Raw genomic sequence first — 22,266 nt, 5'->3', positions numbered from 1 at the left:
GTAAATGAATTAGCATTTGAAGCTCCAATAAAACTTTATAGGCACCAAATTCAAATTCCGTATTTTTGTGTTACACAATATTTTGTCAACCATCCTTAGAGTTTCCCAAATAACCAGTGGGCCAGGTTTGGTCATGAGTTATTTACTAACCTGTTCCAGAATCTGACATTTTAAATTTAATTTTGCAAAACACTGGCATGCCTGGTATATGCAAGACTGTGGTTCACCAGCCAGCACCACAAAATAAAATCAATTCCCCTAAGTAAAATGTACTTTTTCCATGTAATTAAAACCCTCATACACTGACATGATCCTCTGATGGTCAGCACAACATAGACCAAAACTGTGCACATTCCTAAGTTTCAGGTTAATGTGGGCTGTTGTGAACAGCTGTCTCAGATTCAGTGAGCTGTTGCCTCATACATCTTTTGTAACCTGCTCAACTAAAGAGGTAATTGTCCCAGATAAATGGTCTTTATCAAAAAGAAACAGGAAGAAATCCAGCTATGCACGTGGAGCAGGATTCAGCACAATGGGCATTCCAGAGAAATCAGGGAGAATCTTTTGCTTGAAGGATTTCTGAGTATCTGTAAGGGTCTTGTGTACTAACTGTAATCTAGTACATGACTCTCTAGGGGAAAGCATGGGAATAGCGCACGGTAAGGAAGTGTGCACCTACCCTTGGTCTCACAGGACCTTTGGAGTAGAGACCTCATCTCATGAACACCCCTAGGAACTGAAAACATTTCAGGGTATAGTTATGAACGTGCCAAGAGAATACAAACTGAAAAGGCTCGCAAACTAATTATCTCATCTAGCTCGTACAGCAGCCCGGAGGTGACTGTTATTCCCACCTTACTGATAAGTGTAAGGATCGATATTACTTCTATTTCCCAGTAATACATGCCAGATGGTAAACTAAATCTGAGATTATATCGACAAACCTTTAAAATTATCATTTTATAAGGTTAAGAAACCAAATAATTTTTAAAAATTTTTTAAAGATTTATTTTAAGTATGAGAGTTTGGGCTGCATGTATGTCTGCAGCACATGTGTGCGTGGTGTCCAGAAGTCACCAGTCTCTGGGGCTGGAGTTACATATGGTTGTGAGCTACCCTGTGAGTGCTGGGAATTGGAGCTGGATCCTCTGTAAGAACAACCCTCTTAAGAGCTAAGCAATCTCTTAAGCCACCAAATTCATTAAGTAATGTGTTAATTTTGAAAAATAAATATAATGGAAGATTTTTTTCAGTTCTTCCAGTGATCAACATCACTTACTCCATTTATGTGACTGTTTACACTTTTTAAAAATTTATTATGTACATAGTAGTTCACCTGCATGCATGTATGTATCTTCTACATGCCAGAAGAAAGCACAGATCCCATTACAGATGGTTATGAGCCATCGTGTGTTTGATGGGAACTGAACTCGGGACCTCTGGAAGAGCAGCCAGTGCTCTTCACCTCTGAACCATGTCTCCAGCCCGTTCGTACCCTTATATATATAAAAAAGTAAAAGTGCAGAGAATGCCTTTTTAATCTGCTTTATTAACTTCACAATACGTAATGCGCATCTTTCCATGCAACTGATAAATTCTGCTAACAAAAGAATTACAGACTGAGTCAAGAACACAAGATGCAATTAGAAGCTGACACAGGAAAAGATCCACATGAAAGAAGCACCCCCAAAATTTTACAACCGTACATCACAAACATTAAATTTTGGAAGCAGGGGTCCCCGTATTATCTTCAGAGGAAACCAGGATTCAGGGCATAAGGCAAAACTCATCATGATGGTCATGGTGCGGGGGGTCAGTGCTAACAGCCCGCAGAGTATGGCTCATCTGCCTTTCCCTCAACTTCTCCATGAGATGTCTCACATCCTCCCCAAACCTTTCCCTGTTCTCCTCTCTCATCCTTGCCTGGGGCTCTCCAACCCTATGCATCAGGTCCCATCTATAGTGCACGATGGGCTGCCTAACGCGGAAGCGCCTGCGATTTCCTCGAGGCGCAGAGTATTCGGCTTCAAGAGGCAGGACCACAGGCTGCTCCCTTTTCCTTGCACCCTGCGGCTTTTCTTCCTTTTCCTCCTTTCCCTGATGGTCATTTTCCATGTTGAAATTTTTTCCTCCTTGTTCTTTGGACTCCATTATTCCTAAGAAGCAAGAGAAAGAAAAGATATCTTGGCGGACTGATCAGCAATGAGGGTGGAGTGCCTACTACGCACATTTCAAAATTCTTTTCCCCACCAAAGAAGCCCACGTGCTCTCTTGGGGGCCCGTTCCAGCCCATCTCTCCCCAAAGCCCACTGTTTTTTCCGCAGATCCATCTCCAAGGCATCTGCGTCATTAAAATGGAAGGATAAGATGAGAGAGGAGGTTGGTGTAGTAGAGGGCAAGTTGGGCTCTGGGATGTGAGACTCAGCTTCGCCCAGGTGCCCTTTCCCCCTCTCGGGCCTCTAGGCCTGTCCCAGCACCCACCTGGGCCTATCGTTGCCTTCTCCTGGGGGGCGATGCTCACCACCAGGTGCGCTGCAAAGCTGGACTCCTGGGACCTGCGAACGAACCGGGCAGGAGGGGGGTCGGTGATGGGATGGGGGGGACGGAGGGAGGGAGGGAGGGGAGAAGAGAGGACCTGCGGCGCCTCCCTGGGTACCCTCGCCCCAGCTCAGGTTCTTCCCGCCGCCACGGCCGCCCCCGCCCCGCCCCACCGACCAGCCCTGGGCACCAGAGCTGCAGGGGAGCCGGCCTGGGGCTGGGGAAGCTGTCGCGGGGCGCAGGCTCCTACTCCCCGAGGGTCTCGGCCCAGGCCCGCCCCCGTCAGGCCCGCCGCGCCGCAGCGCGCACAGGAATGGCCACCTGCTGCCACGGCCTGCGCTGCGACAGCGGGGCCGGGGGTCGCCGCGCCCCGACGACGGGCTCCGCAGGCCCGGACCGCCGCCTCCCTCACCTGCTCCTTCTGCTCCTGCCGTCCGCGCTGTCCGGACCCGCGCTCTGCGCCAGCAGCTGAGAGACCGGGAACAGGTGCCTCTGTGAGGGATGGCGGGCTGGAGGGAGTGAGCCGGGCAGGTCCAGAGACCCAGAGAGGGGCGTGAGCCTGCGTGGACCAGTCACGTGAGACTGCGTCACAAGCCAAGCTCCGCCCCGGCCCCGCCCCTCCTCCTGCCCTGAGGGTCTTGCCTGGCAAAGTCCAGGTCCATTCCTCACCTGCAGGTCCCGTGGCCTCTACAGCCTGGGCCCTGTCACTCTGAGCCCTGGGGCATTTCTTTGTCTGATGGAGATAGGCAGTGTGTGCTCCAAGGGCTGTTAGCCATTCCCAGATCTCTGGGGGATTGATTTTCCCTCTCTCCTTCTGCTCTAAGGTTGCCCCTCTTTTCTCCTGTTGTCCCCTCCGTCACCAAAGTTGTCCATTTTCCCTTCACTAAAACGTGTGAAGAAGTTAGCCAGGAAAGAAGCTTCTGTAGATTTTTTTTTTCTTTTCTGTTCTGTTCTTGTATTTGGTTTTTTAAGACAGGGTTTCTCTGAGTAGTCCTGGCTGTCCTGGAACGCTCTGTAGACCAGGCTGGCTTTGAACTCAGAGATCCACTTGGCCACCACCAGCCAGCTAATTTAAAAAAAACAAAACAAAACAAAACAGTGCGTTTCTTTACTGTTCTTTTGATGATAAATGCAAAGCATGCATCTTTTATATGTAATGATTGTTATGCGGAAGAGGAAGCTCTCAGTTTGAGAGTGGAGGGAACATGGAAGCATTTGGAGAGAAAGGACCTCGGGTGGAAAATTGGTGAAATTCTATTTAAATTAATTTTTTTAGAGTGGGGGAACGACGTCTCTTGCCTATAAAAAAGAAAACTAGCACCGGGAGAACTGAGACAGGAGGATCTCTAGTTTAACACTGGCTTAGACTGAGGAGATCCTGTCACATTTCAGGAAAAAAAAAAGAAATCATAGTCTTATTTGAAAAACAGGATTAAATTTGGAAAAAAAACCCAACCATCTGTCTCTTCTGCTAAGTCATTATATAAATATAGACACTACAGGCAGCTGCTGCTGTTTTTGGACCTTGGAAAAGGATAGGGCAGCTGATGGCTCCCCTTGTGAGGGGCCCCTAGCCATGAGAGGCATTTTCATGAGGCGAGCCAGAATATACCGCGTTATAAAACCTTGTGAGATTTTCAGAATGAAAAGAAAAGGGGAAGTCTCTTTCAGAAATGTATGCTTCAAATGGTTCATATCTGTTTGCAAGTCAATGAGCACATATGTAAATAATCTTTGCTTATATACAGCAAATCTGTTTCCATACGAGCTTTGGTGTCTAAGAGGGCAGCAGGAGGAAGGCATAACATCCTGGGAGCAGAGGACAGGGAAAGGCAATCCCCCAGAGAGCTGGGAATTCAGTGTAGGACAGTTTCGGGTACATGGTTACCATACAAAATACACTTGTATTTTATATGTTGATGAGGAACAATTGAAAATTGAAATGTAGAAGCATCATTCTTATGCTTTATGAGCTTCTAATGTGAAATGTTTAAAAGTAAGCTGTATACTAAAAGTATAAAACAATGATGAAAGGAACTAAAGACCAAAACAAATGTAAACTACACAACGCTAATCTTTTTCTGGAATTTGATACCCCAAACTCATCTACGCATTTAGTTTAATCAAACCCCCAATGCCAGCAGTTATTCTTTTATAAATTGCAAACAAGCTTACATTTAAACTTTATGTAGAAAAACCGAGGACCTAGAATAGATAAACTAATTTGAAGAAAAACATCTAGAGAATTGATAACCACGATTTTAAGGCTTCAGATGTCTTAGTAGAGTGGTAGCATTGGAATATTACTAAAGGAGTGTTCCAGTAACTGGAACAGAATTGGATCCAGCAATAGGCTTATGCATATGCTGTCAATTCATTTCTTCACAAAGGTACCAGGATAATCCATTAAGCAAAGTATATTCTTCAACAAACGAGTCTGGAAACAAATGAAAATTTTTCCAGGAACAAAAGAGACCTTTTCTTTTTTCCTCTTTATTTATTCCTTGTGTCTTTCACATCATTCATCTCCATTCCATTCATTTCCGCAACCCTTCACATACGCCCTGTGCCCTTGTAACCCACCCCCAATAAAATCAAATTTTAGAGAAAAAAGAAAAAGAAAAGAAAAAAAGAGAAGGAAAAAAATCAATCTCGTCATGGAAGCTGTAGTGTGACACAGCGAGTCACACAGTAAATACTTTTAGCCATATATCTTTACTTGCAAGTGTTCATTGCAGAGAGTCATTGGTCTAGTTAGAGACCTCTGGTTTTTGTTACACTACTGATGCTGGGCCCTCACTGGGATTCCCCTTGGATATCCTGCTGTTAGGTCTTGTGTTGTGAAAACTCTGCAGCTTTGGGTCTGCAGGACCGGCCTCTTCATGTGCTCCAAAAGATCACAGATGGGATGGATGTTGGGGTGAGCCAACACATAGCCCAGGCTCTGGGCCTGGGTAGTCGCAGGGTTGGTCAGCTCTCCCCTGTCTTCACCACCAGGGTGAGCTCTCCTGTGTTGTCCTGGCCAGCTCACCCCTTCCACTGCTCAGTAAGAAGCAGGGCCAGTTCTCCCACTTTCCTGAACTCAGGGTTGGATCTCTCACACCTCCACCTTCAGGGCCAGCTCTACTGTGTTGCCCAGGTATGCTGTTGGGGCCAGTCTCCTGAGTGCTGCTGCCCATTGGCGGGGGGGGAGCAGCTATCCCAAAGAGGCATTTTGTTTTACCTTTTTACATATTTTTTTTTTTAAGAAAAGGTTTCTCTGTTGGGATTAAAGGCATGCACTACCACTGTCTGGCTAAAACATTGCCATTTAAACAACATAGGTGGCTGAAATCCTATATATACTGAAATCTTAATATATTGTCACAAAGGTTAAAATGTGAGCATATGTAAATTTTATAGACCTGGAAAACATACCTATACATTCAGTCATTTGATATATAAGGAAGGTTATATACTGTGACAGAGGGAGTTTCTTTTTAAAAAGGTATTGGACCAACTAGATATCCCTACGAGAAAAAACACGCACATTGATCCCACCGTAAATAAAACACACACACACACACACACACACACACACCACATTCTAGAACACTGAGTCTAGAAATGCAGTTCTGTTGGTAGAGTCACCCACCAAGCTCTGCATTACAACGCCATCACCACATTAAAGTAGGCAGGGTGGTGGCATCGTCCTAGGATCCTAGCACTTAGGAGATTGGGACATGTACCATTTTAGTAGCACATAGACTGAGTAATATTTAGATTAGGTTAAACATGTCTATCTTCACAAACATTTGTCAGTATTTTGTGTTTAAAAATTTCAAAATCTTTTCTTCTAGCCCACTGAGATTTACATTATATTATTGTTTTCTGTAGAAACCCTGCTGTTGAATAACACAGCAGAATTATTTGCTTCTCTCTAACTGTAAGTTAGCAACCCTTGATCAAATCTTCCCTATCTCTCCCGCACCTTCATCCCCCTTTCTGCTATCTTATTCTCAATTTCTTCAGCATCAACTTTTAACATTTCAGCATACGCTAGACATCATGCAGTGTGCATCTTTCTATGCCTAGCTTTTTCCGTTAAATCTGATGATCACCATTTTCATCCTTGTGAACACAATTTCTTTGACAATATCCCACTGTTTTCCGTGACAAAATACTATTAACTTGTGTATGTGTGTGTGTGTACTATATTTTTTTCTAATTCATCAGTTGATTGTCACTTAAGTTGGTTCTATTTATTGACTCTGGCTAATGCTGCGGTGAACAGTGTGTGCAGACATCTCTGTAACTCATTTCATTTTCTTTAGACTATTACATTAGAAATCACTAATAATTTAATTTTTTGCATAGTCTCCAAACTGTTTCCCATAATATCTATACCAAAATTGTAGAAAAAAGGAGACACTGGCATCACTCGCAGGGTTGAGAGATACACAATCATGAAGATCTGAGTTCAGATCCCCAGTCTCCATGTAAAAAAGGCAGATGAGAAGAGTGAACCCGTAATCTCAGATGGGAAGGCAAAGACAGGAGGGTCCCTTCAAATAGTAGCCGGTCTCCATAAGTTTCTTCCTGGGTCCAGGGTAGAACCCAGATACCCTATTCATACTTTCCAGGCTATTTCAGACACCCATTCTCATAATCTCCACAGATCAAGCTCCAGGCTCCTATGTTTTGCTGTGGCTGCCAGGGCCCCCAAACTGTGTTAACCCCTGGGACCATGGTTTTCCAAGACCATCATAATACTGGGATAAGACCAAGGCCCATGCTGTTATGCACTATTACAGAGGTGGACTCACTGTGGCTCAACCCAGGTGCAATCAATACCACGTGATTGCAGCTGGAGACAGAAATCTAAAAGATAAAGCCATATGTCTTATCTCTGCAGTGGTTCTGTTTCAGAGGATCCATCTGGAGGCAGGACGGAGGATGGAAGATATTAGGATCTCCCCAGTACTCAGCATGAATTTCCAGAACAAAATCTTCTCCTTACTATCCTGTCCTGCTCCCAGAGAATGTGCTCTTGCTTCATGCGATGGTTGCTTAGGATGAGTAGTGTTCAGAAAGGCAACCCCTTGGCTCTCCACGCTTGTGTTGAGCTGGGTCACACCCGAGCCTCACAGTCACATGGACCTTCACAATCTCAGAGTATCCTGAGGCCTCTGCCATAGAAAGTGATATGAGTTAATATATGATTGCATCCCGCTGGCGTACATTTATCTGCCCAGTAATGTTATTGTCATCGTAAATTATTAAAGCAAAAAAAAAAAATCTTGGCTGCAGGCAGTACTTTTACAACTGCCTAGCATGTTGCAGTATATTCATCCAGATTTTATTTATTTTTTGCTTTGTGTGTATGTGTGTATGTGTGTGTGTGTGTATGTGTGTGTGTGTGTGTGTGTGTGTGTGTGTGTGTGTGTGTGTGTAAGTCAGAAAACATCTTTTGTGAGTCAGTTCTCTCCTCCCACCATGTGTGGTCAGAGTGTCAAACTCGGGTTCCCAGATTTAGCAGCAAGCTGCTTTACCCATAGAGCCATCTCACTCATCCTCAGTCTGATTTCTTTTAGAAAAAAATCAAGAAACTATCAGAGACAAATAACTTTGTACCTTTTTTGTTTGTCTCTCCCTGTAACAACCTTGCCTGTCCTGCAACTCATTGTGTAGCCCAGGCTGGCCTGAGCTCACAGATATCGCCCTGCCTTTGTCTTCTGAGGACTGGGATTAAAGGCAGGCACCACCACCACATAGCTAAAGATTTATTTATGTATATATTTTATGTATTTGAGTTGTCTATTTGCATGTCGGAATGATAGAAGAGGGTATTGGATCCCATTATAGATGGTTGTGAGCCCACCATGTGGTTGCTAGGAATTGAACTCAGGACCTCTGGACTCTAACCACTGAGCAATTTCTCCAACCTATACCTTCCTTTTACAGGGCAATTTAATAGCAATTTTCTAAATTCTTACAAACATTCAAAGTATTTGATACAGCTACTTCACATTTTACAACCTATAATACAGAAAAATATCTACATATCTGAAAAGATTTATGGATACAAACGTACAACTCTGTTGGTAGAATGCTTACTTCCAGAGCACAAAGCTCTGGGCTCAGTCTCCAACACCATATAAAACTGATTGTACTTGCAAACACTTAGAACCCCAGAATCCATGAGATAGAAGCAGGAGTATCAAGTGTTCAAGGATGCCTTTTGCTACATAGTGAGTTTGAGGCTATCATGGGCCACATGAGACCCTTTCTTTTGAAAAACACACTTTTAGTAACAAAAAAGGAAGTGAAACACATTGGAATATACACAAATAAAGATTAATTGGCTTGTATAAATTATTACCTTTAATATAATCTATATAAAACAGTAGAAAATATACTGGAAAGGGGAATTTAATGAAGATCTATTAGGTAAAGGAAGATAGGGGAAATTATCACTGGGAACAATTAAGTCTTGGTTAATAGGAGTGATTCCCAAACTCTGGAATATATTCATACATTTGTGTGCATCCATACACAAATAAATATAATATGAAACACAAAGTCTTCTCCATTTGTGTTCAATATTGACCAGGTTAATATCAGTGTACATAAAATAAATCTGAACATCCAACATTTAATGAATAATTCTGTCATAGCTTAATTTTTGTAATTTTGATTTTTTTGAGACAAGTTTGTATGTATCCTAGATTGGCCATAGATTCTCTATGTAACTGAGAATGATCATGAATTTCTAATCTTCTGATCTTTCTTATCTAACTCTTAAGTACTGAGATTACAGGCATGTACCACCATGTACTGCTAAGGAATAAATCCAGGCCATTGTGTATGCTAGGTAAGCATTCTACTTATTGAGTTCTACTTATATATACCCAGAATAATTTTTATTATTTCTTTGGAAGAATGTCTAGTAGTATAGGTATGAACTCAATAGTAGATGAGTATTTTAACATACTTCTATGCAGGAATTTTGATGAACTTTTATGCTGTAATCTGGACATAAGTAAGGGAAATTCTTAAGAGGACTGCTTGGCTTGGCATATGCCTGTGATCTCAGTATTTGGGAGATCAAGGCAGAAGAGTCAGGATTTTAAGGTCAGTCTCTGCTACATAGGAAGCTTGAGGCCAGCCTTGGCTACATATGATCCTGCCTTTAACAAAATTCCCTAAAAGAAAGAAGAGATCTCCTAGGCTTGTGTCATAAAATACTTATATGGAAACACTTTCAAACAAATACTAATAAACACCCCTAAAAATGGAGTGAGGGAACCTCTACCTACAAAATAACTAATTGTAAGGTTTTATGGTTCAGGTTCCTTTAACAGGTCTCCTCCATATAGCTCATCCTAATTTTATATCCTCCTACCCTTTGTAAAGCTGGTCCATATATTTCTTAAAGCGTTTTCTATTTTAGGCCAACATACCCATTGCCTTCTCCTATAACCTACTGGCCCCAACAATCCACTCCTCCTTTCAACTTTCCTCTAAACCACCACCCAAGGAGAATATATTTCTTAGAAGTGTAGAACTTGCCTCTAAGAAGATAGTACTGGGCATCCAGAAAGTCAAAGAATAACTGTTAACATATCATGAATGAAAGGGTGGCAATTGTTGGATGAGACTGTAGCAGCAGATTAACACAGACCTCATTTTAAATCTTAAGGTGACTTTTATGCATAGCACTAAATAGATAAGTGGCCTTTCACATCTTACATAGGTATCTCTGGGGGAGAAAATAAGAGAAAGAACACAAGGGAATCATCTGTCCTAACAGTCATAAACTGGGAGAGTGACAGCAGCAGCTGTCAAAGTAGACACAAGGCATGCTGAATATGGAAGACATGAGAACCAGATAAGGTATGGAAGCAGGGTGACTCCAAAAATTAACCAGATAGACTGGGTTAATTAACGTTAATAGCACAAGATCTCATTTAAAGATGAAGGTCAGTATTAACAGAGAACTAAAAGCTAAACGTGTTTCCTGTAGACCTAAAAACACCAAATAACATCATCAAGACAGGGGAAAAAAATCTTTGTTGTAGTCACTATTTAAAGTCCCATGGCTTATCTGTGCATGGTGGCACATATCTTTAATACAAGTCACTAGGGAGGCAGAGACAAGCTGATCTCTATGAGCTCAAAGCCAGCCTTGTCTACAAAGTGAGTTCCAGGACAGCCAGGGCTGTTACACAGATGAAACCCTGTCTTGAAAATCCAAATAAACAGATAGATAGATAGATTGATAGATAGATAGATAGATAGATAGATGAATAAGTAAATAAATTAATAAAGTCCTACTGCTATTGTTTATGCATGTCTTTATTTTAAAAGTGTATATATGTGTTCATGCATGTAAATATCTGTATACATTTGTTGACATATATTAAAATATATGTGCATAAATATTGGTATGCATACATTCATTCAATATTTCATTCCAATTTTTCCTCCATCCTCAGGTAATACCCATGTAAGATAAAAGTAAAACAGAGCAAATATGACCAAGAAGATTCCATATAGCTTTTCACTGTCTAAAAGAGTTCTACTACTTTGCACAGGCATAAAGCTCCTCATGTGTGGTTGTTCAGGTATTGTCTACAGAAGAGCATGACTTTCTTGGGTAATGTAGTTTTTCACATAGTGTGATTTCACAAGGATGCTTTTCTTTACTCATTTGAAATGTCTTTTTCATATGTGTATGATTTCTTGTATTTAAATAATAGCTCTAAAAGTAAATGATTAATAACATTTAATAAACATATACCCTCATGAAGTCACATTTATTAGATTACCCAGCCACCCTCTTGAATTATCAGGAAAAAATTTCCAGCTCAACCAATACAAGGTGAACTTTTCCCCCTTGAGGAACACGCCGGGATTGTTTGCTCCCTTGAAATTACGGATGGAATTCAAGGTGGTACAGCAAGTTCAGTGTCTTCCATTCCTTCCAAGCTCAAACCTGTCACTGGATATTTTGAGGGTCAATGATGAGACCATTGGTTTTGAGGATTTTTTAATGATCCATCACAAAGTGAGTTGATGGGTGAGTCACAGTTGATGGTGGACATAAGCTGGGCTTGCTGTAATGTGGATGCTGTGCAGAAACACAAAAGGGCATTTGTAGTTGCCTCCACTACAGTACAGTCTGATGTACACAACACTGAAGTACTGACAAGAAAAAAAAAGACATGATGAGATAAAGGGTAGATTATTGAATCTACTCTAATATAAAAAAGCAGCTATTAATCTCAAAATATTTTACAATGGAATGAATTTTGGTTTATTGATGCAAATTTAAAGTTAATTTTGTTATACTATATGTATATTTCTACTCATGTTTGGGACATTTTGCCTATGCAACTCATTTAAATATGTAATGTATAATTAAGAACTACAGGTTAATAATCTTCTATACTAATCAAACTTATAGTCATATTAGATATGTTTTCAAACTACCCCATTTGAGCAAGAAACTACCCTTGCTTCAATTGTTGACTGGGTCAGCAGGATGCAAAAAAAAGTGTCTGTCAAAATTTTCTAAGACAGTTGTTCAAAATTCTCTGCTTCTCAAAAATGCTTGTCAGATATACTAGGTTTATAGGCCAAAGTTGGATGCCCCAACATTACAGGAGAACTTCGGCGCCAGATAGCCCTGTCGTTAGGTAACATTTCACCCTTCCGGGGTCTTTGATAAAGTTAAAGACTAAATAATTAGAAAAAGTTTTCTTTAGTTCTGATAAAAAGGCAAATTAAGTATAAAACTTTAGACTCACAAAGATAAGATAAATGATAGAATATCTCTAAATTTGCCAAATACCAATCGATTGGATATTGTAACTCTAATTCTTACTTGATAATCATTTTTGTTGTATATAATTTTACTATGCTAAAGTTAAAACCTTCCTTTTTATTTGGAGAAAAGGGGGAGGATGCTATGGAATGGAATAATCCTTCTGTACACTGTGAAAATGTGTTGCTCTCTTTGTCAATAAAAAGCTGATTGGCCAATACTAGGCAGGATTTTGGGGGCAGAGAGAATGTTGGGAAGAAGGTTGGAGTTTGGGGTGTCATGAGCCAGATACAGAGAGAAGCAAGATGAACATGCCATGTTGAAAGAAGGTACCACCATGTGGTAGAGGGTAAATAAGAAAAATGTAAGAGCTAGTTAGTAATAAACTAGTGCTACTGCCTGAGCATTCATAATTAATATTAAGTCTCTGTATTCATTTTGGAGTCTGTGGTACTGACAAAATCTCTGCCCATAAATGGCGCCCAGTTGTTAGGAATGGTCACAGTTCAATGCAGAAATCTTAAAACATTTTAAATGTTATATGCAGCAGATCTCAGAGAGGTTAAAGGACCACAATTTGTTAACTACATCTGAAGTGCACAAACTTAATTGCTAGTTATTTGTGTTATCTATTTCTGGATTACAAATTGTCCTTATACTTGTAATGCAAAACAACAATCTTTTATCATCTCAATTTCTGTGGACCAAGGAACTAGGACCTAGGTAGTTTAGATTGGATGGTTTCACCTTAAGCTCTCTTACAAGATTGAAATAAAGGTGTTGATAACACTGGTGTCACATTAACATTCACTTTCAAGAAGATTCACTTCTTAAATTACAAATGTGTTAGTAGGATTTAGTTTCTAGTGAGCTTTTGGACTAAGAGACTTGTTTCTTCTCTGACTGTTCACTAGCTGGGTTCTCTATTAAAGCTAATGATTCCTTTAAAATGGGCTCCACGAAGCTCTACTCTTTAAAAAGAGCTCTTCTTCTCAGTTAACTTTTTTTCTGGAATCATTTCCATCAAGCTTACTAGTAGTTATTACATTTGCAATGAGCTACAGACTTCCTAATAAACAAGACAGAAGAACTTTGCATAGTTTTCCCCATTGGTTATTTTCAGGTAAACAAATCCACTGTGTAAGTACTAAAATCCTTAGAAAGAAAGATGTGTTTAGTATGATGGGTAGTGGTTTCCGTAACAGATTTCCTTAAAATGACAGAATAAAGTCCATGAAAATAAACAGGACAGAAACGTTTGAGAGAAGAAAACAAGAAAAGTTCTGAGCAAAGGTAAAGATTTTTAAAAGTGGGATATTTGGGGCACAACATTCAAGGGAATAAAAGAACATGACATGGCACAAACTGAAAGTGTGGAATCAAAATAGTAAATATTTGTGATTGACTTTTGAGATCTGCATATCTAAGGATAGAATGCTGTGGGATTATAGTCTTAGCGGTCCATGTGACAGGAAGACTTCACCTGCTCTAAAGTCTCTGTGAAAGGGCCTGCTCCAACTGCTCTGTACATTTTGAACTTCTAAAAATGTGCCTGCCTGAAAGGTCTATATTTATATTCTGACTTCATTAGCTGAAACAGGTGCTTGGGTCTTTTTATCTTCCTATTTTTAGTCTTTTTTTCCAAATATGCATATCTTTACCTTCTTTCAAATTATGAGACTTGTGTTTATGGAAAGTTGAAAACTAAGAAGATACCTAAAAAAAAAAAAAGTGAAAATACGCAAACCCAATTGTTACCTCGTTTTCTAGTTTGTCTTGTATACTCCAATTGGGTTTCAAATATTAGACTATAAGGAAAATGATACTTATTCATGTCTGAGAGAAGGATGAGTAGAGGCAAGACTGCTACTTTCCTGTTCTTGCAACCAAGACAAGGACGAGTAATCCTTTCTCTCAACACAATCCCTAAAAAAGGCATGATGGTTAATATAACCATGAGAAGATGCAGCCCCTCCCTGGTAATCAGAGAAAGGCACATTCCATCCATAAGGAGAAGGGGCCACTTTTGACCTCTGAAATTAGCAAAGGCAAAAATGAGTGACAGGGCCTGGTGTGGCGGGGGCGGGAGGTTAGGAGACAGGTCTACTTCTGCAGCACTGCTGATGGGAGGGGAAAGTGGAGACCAGACTTGGAAGATGACATAATCCTCACGTGATTAGAAACTGACGTGAGCCCAAGTCGTTATATATCCAGGTTTCTTTCTCCTCTGGGTGCGAGCTCTTTACTGCCCTGAAGACTCGTGGCCAAGGAGAAGAGAAGGTAAATTCCTTAAACCCCAGCAGACTGGTGTGCAGAAACCACCAGGACCCCTTGGGGTGATAGTGGCTGAACGAGACAGGAATCTGTCTAAACTTGTTTCCCCAGATCTCTAATTGGGGAATAGACAATTGCATTTGTATTAATTTTCAATTAGTGTATCTATTTGCATGCATGTTCGTGAGTGCATGTTCCACTATGTACACGTGAAGATCAGAGAACAACATGCAGGAGTTGGTTCTCTCCTCCTATCATGTAGATCCCAGAGACTGAACTAAGGTTTTCAAGCTAAGCAGCAGCAAGCGCCTTTACCCACTGAGCTATCCTGCTGCCAATAATTGCGTATTTGGAAAAGAACCAGGGAACATGGGAAAGGCTTGAGAAACACCTAGTGATTTAGTGATAACTGAGAAACAATAGGCTTCTCTTGTCCTGAAAAACTTGGCCTCCTTTTTTTGTCTTTCCACAATTCACTGGAGAACACCGTAGCACTGAAATGTGATTTAATGGATGGAGAAAGACTGATGCATGGGATGGAACAAAAAAAAATCGAGATAATTTAAAAAGAGTTCACCTCATTTAATGCTAACCTGAAATGGTGGGGTCAAAATGGGAGATAGGAGATACCTACTCTTACTTCTCCTGAGAACGAGGAGCAGGGAACAGGCACAGAAAATTCTAGAGGACAGGAAAAGAACCAGGCAGTGGATTACTTGAAACTACCACAGTGATGAAAGTCCCAGATTCCACTCTCTCTCCCTTGACCCCTTGTTTCTGTCCGTAGGTCCAGGCATCTGTGTTCACAGAGATCACCCGGAGGGAAGACCAAGTGAGAAACTATCCTGCATTTGTACAGGGTGATGTGTGATGATCATTTAGACCTAGGTTCTTAGGGTGGGAGCTGGGAAGGGACAATACTGGGTAAAGCTTGCAGCTTTGCTAGCCACTCAGTTTATCTACTGACAAATGGGTGGATTCAGGGTTGAAGGGTGGGGAAGAGGAAAAGGAGATTGGACAGAAAGCTGAAGAAGCTGAGACAGGCTCAGTTTCAAAGAGGCTGGAACTGTGAACCAGCCAGGTGTGGGGAAATGGCCTAATACCATGTTTCAAAGAGAAAGCAATTCAAAAGTAACAAAGTAATCCGTCTCTGCATTTTGTCCCTGGAGTTGAGCAGGAAACAACAACATCATGCAAAAGTCCTGTAGTGAAAAAGAAGGAAAGCCCAAGTGCAGTGAGCCAAAGATGGAGGAGGAACATCCCTATGGAGCATTTGCAGGCCAGCGAATGGAAGGAAATTTCAGACAGCGGCTGCTTCAGTCTCTTGAAGAATTTAAAGAAGATATAGACTATAGGCATTTTAAAGGTGAAGAAATGACAGGAGAGGAAGACGAGATGGAAAGATGTTTGGAAGAAATAAGAAGTCTGAGAAAAAAATTTAGGGCTCTGCATTCTAACCATACCCATTCTCGGGAACGCCCCTTTTAATCAGTAGCCTCAGGAATTATGTTCTGTTATTAATACTTCCACTGCTTTCTGTTTCCATTTTTCCTCATAGCTATTTGCTATCATTTCACTTTAATCATTCACTATTGGTTACAGTCATACATAAAATTCATGCTGTACACATCTCAATTCTATCCCACTGATTTAATTAGAAGTATTGTTTATTTGCATGAGTGGCCAGTCATCTGGCAGTTCGTTATAAACCAAAAATTGCAAGCTACAAAGCAGCATGTATGTGATCATTTATATGATATCATGTAAAGTCGTATTCTGGGTCAAAGAGGTCAATCTGTATTCTCTTTCTTATTTTCCACAAAATGAATACATATGCATCTGTATTTGTATTATGAATTTGGTATCACAAAATGAAAACCAGACTTATCAATTGCTTTTGGAAAGCAGGGGAACAGTAAATTTTTAATAGCAGAAGTATAAAAAAGGCATGCCAATTGCAAATTACCTTTGGATTTCTTAGCCAGAGGAATAAACTTTACCATTATAAAACACATATGTTTAAGACTTGATCATTTCATGGGGAAAATATTTGCTTCACAGGACTTTTTGTCCCACAGACTTACTGTGGGACACTAGCTCTGGGCCATGTTTGATGACACCTCATTTGCACCTGTGCACACAGAAACTTAGCTTGTATAGTGCCGTCCATTTAAGGGAGGACACGGCAGATTTCAATATATGCTCAAGAACAAGGCCGGAAGGCAGGGGCAGGGCCTTGCATGTCAGCCCTCAGCTTTGGAAGCCCACCTTTGTCTCCACCCCATCCTGCTTTGGTCTTTTGCTCTCTGATAGCCCCGAAGCTGTGGATGCACTGGGGGTCCTTATGGATCAAAACTTCACTGAATTGCCAGTGAATTGACTTCTCGCGATCTTATGTCTCTGCTGGGCTGTGGCATTTAAAACACGTGGCCCTGCTGGAACGTTGCCAGTTCCACACTGTCCTGGGACACATTTTGAGAGGTAGAATCATTGGATCATATGTAAATTCTGTTCAATTGCTGAAGGCATTTCTGATCTGCTTTTCAATTATGGCCATCAAGGACACATAAATTTTCTTATTTCTCTATATCATTGATAACTTTTTTTTTTTTGCTTGTATATGTGAGTGCGCCTGTGCAGGCCTGAAGTTGATGGATGTCTACTTTGATTTGCCTCCATTTTATTTACTGAGGCAGGGTCTCTTGGTAAACCTTACCCACCAATTTCAGGTACTCTATATATTGCCCTAGGGATCCTATGTCTGAATCCGAAGTACTAAGATTACAGGCCGCTGCACACCTGCCAGGCTTTTATGTGGGCTCTGAGGATCTGAACTATGGTCCTCTCACTTAAACAACAAGCATGTTTATCCACTATGCCATCTCCCCAGACCAGCATGTTTTATTGCCTAAATGCTTTTGATTATAATCGCCCTACTAGAAATGAAGTCATGCCTCTGTGTGTTTTTTCCCAGCCTCTCTTCTTTTCATTACTCCCATCTTTTATTTTATTTTAATAAGTAATTAATGAAAATGTGTTAATGTAGCAATCTGCTATTTTAAGTTAACAGCTGGAAATTAAATGCTACAAAATACAAGACCTTTCTTCTCATAACAACAATGGACACCTTTGACGTTCCCAAGTGCAAAAACAATTGAACACTTGATTGCCTATTAAATATAAAAATGGATTATATCATTGCCCCAGACAGCTGGAGAATTCAAGGAGCAGGAATCTTGTTCTATGTACATAATGTGTTGACTGACATGGGAACCAACTGCCAGCATCACCACACTGATGACTTTCACACTGGAGCCTGGCTATTTTGAGCGCTATCTGGAATGCAAAGGGATACTGTTAATAAAGAACACAACTTTCACAATTTGGTGAAGAATTACATATATTTAATGTTAAGCACAGACACCCCCCAGCTGAAGTAATATAGAACCCCAACATACAAAACAAATTTTAGGAAACCATACTGGCAGTGGTGGCTGGCGTGTGTTCTCTCTCCACACACATATCCTGGGAATCCGTGACTCCTTTCCTCTCTGTGAACACTAGGGAAATGCTTGGCAAACAGTGCCTCACTACATTTGGATCACAATTCAAAGACTGGGCAGCCGGCCAGGGACATAAAAAGGTATGTAAGGGAATCTCAGAGTCATCCACGTGACCACCAACCCTCCTTGCTCTCCTTTTAGATAATTAATAGGCAGAGAAAGCATGGCTGGCATTTCATGAATTGACTTCTAGCTCCTTAAATCAAGGCTTTTTGCTTTTCGGATTTTTAGTTGCCACAAATTAATCCTTCTGATTTTGTGAACAAAGCTCTCAAATTTGGTGTCACTGTCACTTTTAGAACACAGTAAACAGCAATAATCTTCCCAACGAGCAAGGAAGTGCCAAGTGCCCCCAGGTAATGTCTCGGTCTGTAACCTGCTACTCTGGTTCTTTCTCTTTTCTCTATTATCTTTCTAGTCAAAGAATATTTTGCCCAGTACTGGGAAAAAAGCTCTTCATCCACGAACTGTAGCTTGCCAGGGGTCCATCTTTGTAGACCACTACACTTGAGTCACACAGACTCTGAACACTATTGTGGGCAGCATGGTCTATGACACCCATGTCTGCCGTAATACCTAGTGGGTTGTCATGCGTATTTTAGGGAAAGCACTTGTGTTTCTCTGGTGTCTAGAAATACTGAAAAACCTTGGCCTGCTGTTTAACCACGTGGTCCTGAACTCCGCATGCATGATGACCTTACGTTGGACAGCAGAAGCTCACATTCCACTGTCATCTTTTGAAATATGCTGAAAGATTCAGTGCGGCCATATTCAAAGAGATAATAAAAGTTCCCCTGGGGTACAATGATGCTTTGCAAGGCTTCCTCCAAGTAACTCCCTTGCAAAAAAATATCTGAAGTAGAGTCAAAAATCTCCCCACTCCAGAATTATCTCTTGTTTCCTTCTCTTTGCAAAGAAAATTTGTTTTCTAATGTCATGACTGGTCTGCTGACGTTTGTACTTGGCACCACAGTCCTTTGCAAAGGAGTTTCCAAAGGGTGTGGGGGGACTCACTTGTGTTTGTTTGGTCTTATACTTCCCTTTGCGTGGATAAAAGGGAGCCGTGTTCATGGAACCCTTGCCACCCCATTGTGCTTTGGCATTTTTCTTTTACCACAGGTCCAAAAAGTAAAGCGTCTTCCTCAGACAAGGATTTAGGCTTCAGGGCCAAACCTCTGAACAACAAGCCACACCTTAGGAAATAGTAGTCTACTTCTTCATAAGGATTTGATTTTCTTCCAACCACAGGAATAGGAGGAATTTGAGAAACCCACTAGAAGGCTTGACCATTCAGAAAACTGTTTTGAACTTCCAAGCTGAGTGACCTGCTTGCTGTTTGAAATGTCTTCATTCTCAGATTTGTGTGTGTGTGTGTGTGTGTGTGTGTGTGTGTGTGTGTGTGTGTGTGTGTGGTTTTCCGAGGCAGGGTTTCTTTGTAGCTTTGGAGCCTGTCCTGGAACTAGCTTTTGTAGACCAGGCTGGCCTCGAACTCACAGAGATCCGCCTGCCTCTGACTCCCAAGTCATGCTTAGATTTTTAAACAGTCTCTCTACAGTGTCTGCAATGTTTAGTACACTTTAGGCACACACCTTAATCCCAGCACTCAGGAATCTGAGGCAGGAGGATATCTATGAGTTTGAGGTCTACAAAGTGAGTTCCAGGACAGGCAATGCTATACAAAGAACCCTGTTTCATCTCCCCCCTCCCCCTTCAAAAATCTTGAGATGTCACTATTCTTTGTTTAACACCCAGGACACAAAGAGCCACTTAGGAGTGGTGGTATAAAATCTGACAGATACATTAAGGAAACCAAAGAATTAATTGATTACTACTAAAAATCTAGAAAAGTTTAGCCATGCATGTGGGTGCTGAGTCTGCAGGCATAGAAGAAGCACGGTGGTGTGGTCATCAAAGACTTTCCCCACAATCTCAGAGAGACCCTGACACCAAGAACTATGCAGCAGTGTTGAAGGACCTGCAAGGTGGCCCTAAAGCATTACTGCAGGAAGATCTGAAGGGGAATGACTGGAGAGATCCCAGAATGTTGCAGACGTTAGGATAGTGAGACATTCATTGAGGAAAGCTGCAGACTTAGTGTAAAGATTGCCCAAGAGAGAAGATATATTGCTACAAGCAGCAGAACTAGACAGATGGGGCTACTCAAGCCCTCTGGAGATCCAGCACGATCTAAATGTTGGCCATGGAGTTTCAGGATTTGAGGCTTGCCTTGCTGCATTTTAGTCTTGCTTTGCCCTGATCATTCCTTGTTGGGATTCTCGCCTTCCTTTTGTGTTAATGATTACATTTTGTGTCGCTGGGTGTGAGAATTGAGCAATTTGATTGTTTTCATTCTTTTTTTTTTTTTGGTGTTATAGGAATCCACAGTTAAGAAACGTCCTCAATTCTCAGAAGAGAATTCAAATTTAAAAAGTCTTTGGATCGTTAAAGATTATGGAAACTTTTGAAGTTGGGTGGTATATGTTTTTGCAGTGTAAGGTAAGATTATGGAACTAAGAGGTAGAAGGTGACAGTTTATAAGTGACCGGCTTGGATGTCATGTTGACAAGGGGTTGAGCTGTGATCTTTAGAACTGTCAACTTGACAGGCTCTAGAACCATGTGGGAGATAAATCTCCAGGCACACCTGTAAGGATAATCAGATTAGGTTACCTCTGGGCATGCTTATGAGGAACTGTCTTGACAGGGTTAACTGAGGTGAGAAGACCCACTCTGAAGAAAGGCAGTGCCTTTTCCTGGGCTTAGATCCTGAACTGTATAAACAAGGAAGCTACCTGAGCAAGAACTACCTACTTCCTGATTGTGGATATGATATGATAAGCCTCCTTTAGCTCCTGACACCGTGAAGGACTATACCCTGGGACCGTTAGCCAAAATAAACTCCCCATTTCCCCTCTCCCTCCCTCCGTCCTTACCTTTCTGTCTCCCTCCCTTATTCCTTCCTTCCTTCCTTCCTTCCTTCCTTCCTTCCTTCCTTCCTTCCTTCCGCCCTTCTTCATTTACTTGATTTTGTCAGGCTATCACAACAGCAGAGACATAGCTAATGCATATGATAACCCTGCTTATATTTTTGAATAACTACAAGGTCAGTGGTTCTCAACCTATAGGTTGCAATCCCTTTGGGGGTTGCATGCCAGATATCCTGCATATCAGATATTTACATTATATTACATTTAATAATGGTAACAAAAATACAGTTATGAAGTAGCAATGAAAATAATTTTATGATTGGGGGTCACCACAATATGAGGAACTATATTAAAGGGTCGCAGCATTAGGAAGGTCACGAACCACTGTACAAGGCTGCAAGGCTGTTTTTTACACCAACTTTACCATTTTACCTTCTTATTTTAATGCATAAAGATTCCAGGTCTTCACAACCATCCAAATACTTATTTTCCATGTGAAAAGTTTATTGTCCTTTTTCTGAGTTGCAGAAGTTATTTATATATTTGGGTGTTAGTCGTTTGATTGTGGTTAGGGAAAACACTTTGTATAATATTAATCTTTAAAAAAATTATTGAATAATTATAAAATTATAATTTTAGGGGATTTTTCACAAGCATGTAAGAAGAACTTATTGTTTTTTTTAAAAGATTTATTTATTTATTATGTATATAGCATTCCGCCTGAACACCAGAAGAAGGCACCAGATTTCATCATAGATGGTTGTGAGCCACCATGTGGTTGCTGGGAATTGAACTCAGGACCTCTGGAAAAGCAGCCAGTGCTCTTAACCTCTGAGCCATCTCTCCAGCCCCAAGAACTTATATTCTATGGTTGCTTTGCGATAGTTACTGCATATGTCTTCTATATTCGATTGACAGTGTTATTAAATTCTTTTTCTTATTTACCTGAGCTTGAACCACCTATCTAATACTGAAAGTCGAATGCCAAAGAAATTTACACTATTGTTCTCTTAAACCTTTGCTCTGTTGTTTGGTTATATTATTATACTTTACTGATAAATTAAACATTCTAATCAAAGTATAGTGGCCTTCTTGTTTCCTATATGATTTAAAAAAATCTTGAAATCTGGGGTGGTGGTAGTGTAGTGAAATTTGCC

At 40.9% G+C, this 22,266-nt stretch overlaps 2 protein-coding genes across 3 annotated transcripts; one reads left to right on the top strand and one right to left on the bottom strand.

Annotated features, from left to right (window-relative positions):
- Positions 1–1,529: 1,529 nt before the first annotated feature.
- On the bottom strand, positions 1,530–3,109 carry LOC148117314 (protein BEX2-like). Its single transcript, XM_087902870.1, has 3 exons — positions 2,951–3,109; positions 2,482–2,555; positions 1,530–2,156 (listed from the first exon to the last, which is right to left on the bottom strand). The coding sequence occupies exon 3, from the start codon at positions 2,149–2,151 to the stop codon at positions 1,768–1,770; it is 384 nt and encodes a 127-aa protein (XP_087758996.1). The 5' UTR covers positions 2,152–2,156; positions 2,482–2,555; positions 2,951–3,109; the 3' UTR covers positions 1,530–1,767.
- An 11,441-nt stretch (positions 3,110–14,550) lies between these two features.
- Tceal7 (transcription elongation factor A like 7) lies at positions 14,551–16,626 on the top strand. Of its 2 annotated transcripts, none has more exons than XM_048428202.3 (3): positions 14,551–14,626; positions 15,408–15,452; positions 15,798–16,626. In XM_048428202.3, the coding sequence occupies exon 3, from the start codon at positions 15,812–15,814 to the stop codon at positions 16,106–16,108; it is 297 nt and encodes a 98-aa protein (XP_048284159.1). In that variant the 5' UTR covers positions 14,551–14,626; positions 15,408–15,452; positions 15,798–15,811; the 3' UTR covers positions 16,109–16,626. The 2 variants fall into 2 exon arrangements, with proteins under 2 accessions (XP_048284159.1, XP_085540526.1); XM_085684400.2 differs by having other exon boundaries at positions 14,587–14,626; positions 15,790–16,626.
- Positions 16,627–22,266: the final 5,640 nt, after the last annotated feature.

This window comes from Myodes glareolus, chromosome X, assembly GCF_982192425.1.
Source record: "Myodes glareolus chromosome X, mMyoGla1.1, whole genome shotgun sequence".
In the NCBI taxonomy this organism is placed as follows: domain Eukaryota; kingdom Metazoa; phylum Chordata; class Mammalia; order Rodentia; family Cricetidae; genus Myodes; species Myodes glareolus.
The sequence above is the reverse complement of the archived record's forward strand: the minus strand, read 5'-3'. Positions and strand labels throughout refer to the sequence as shown.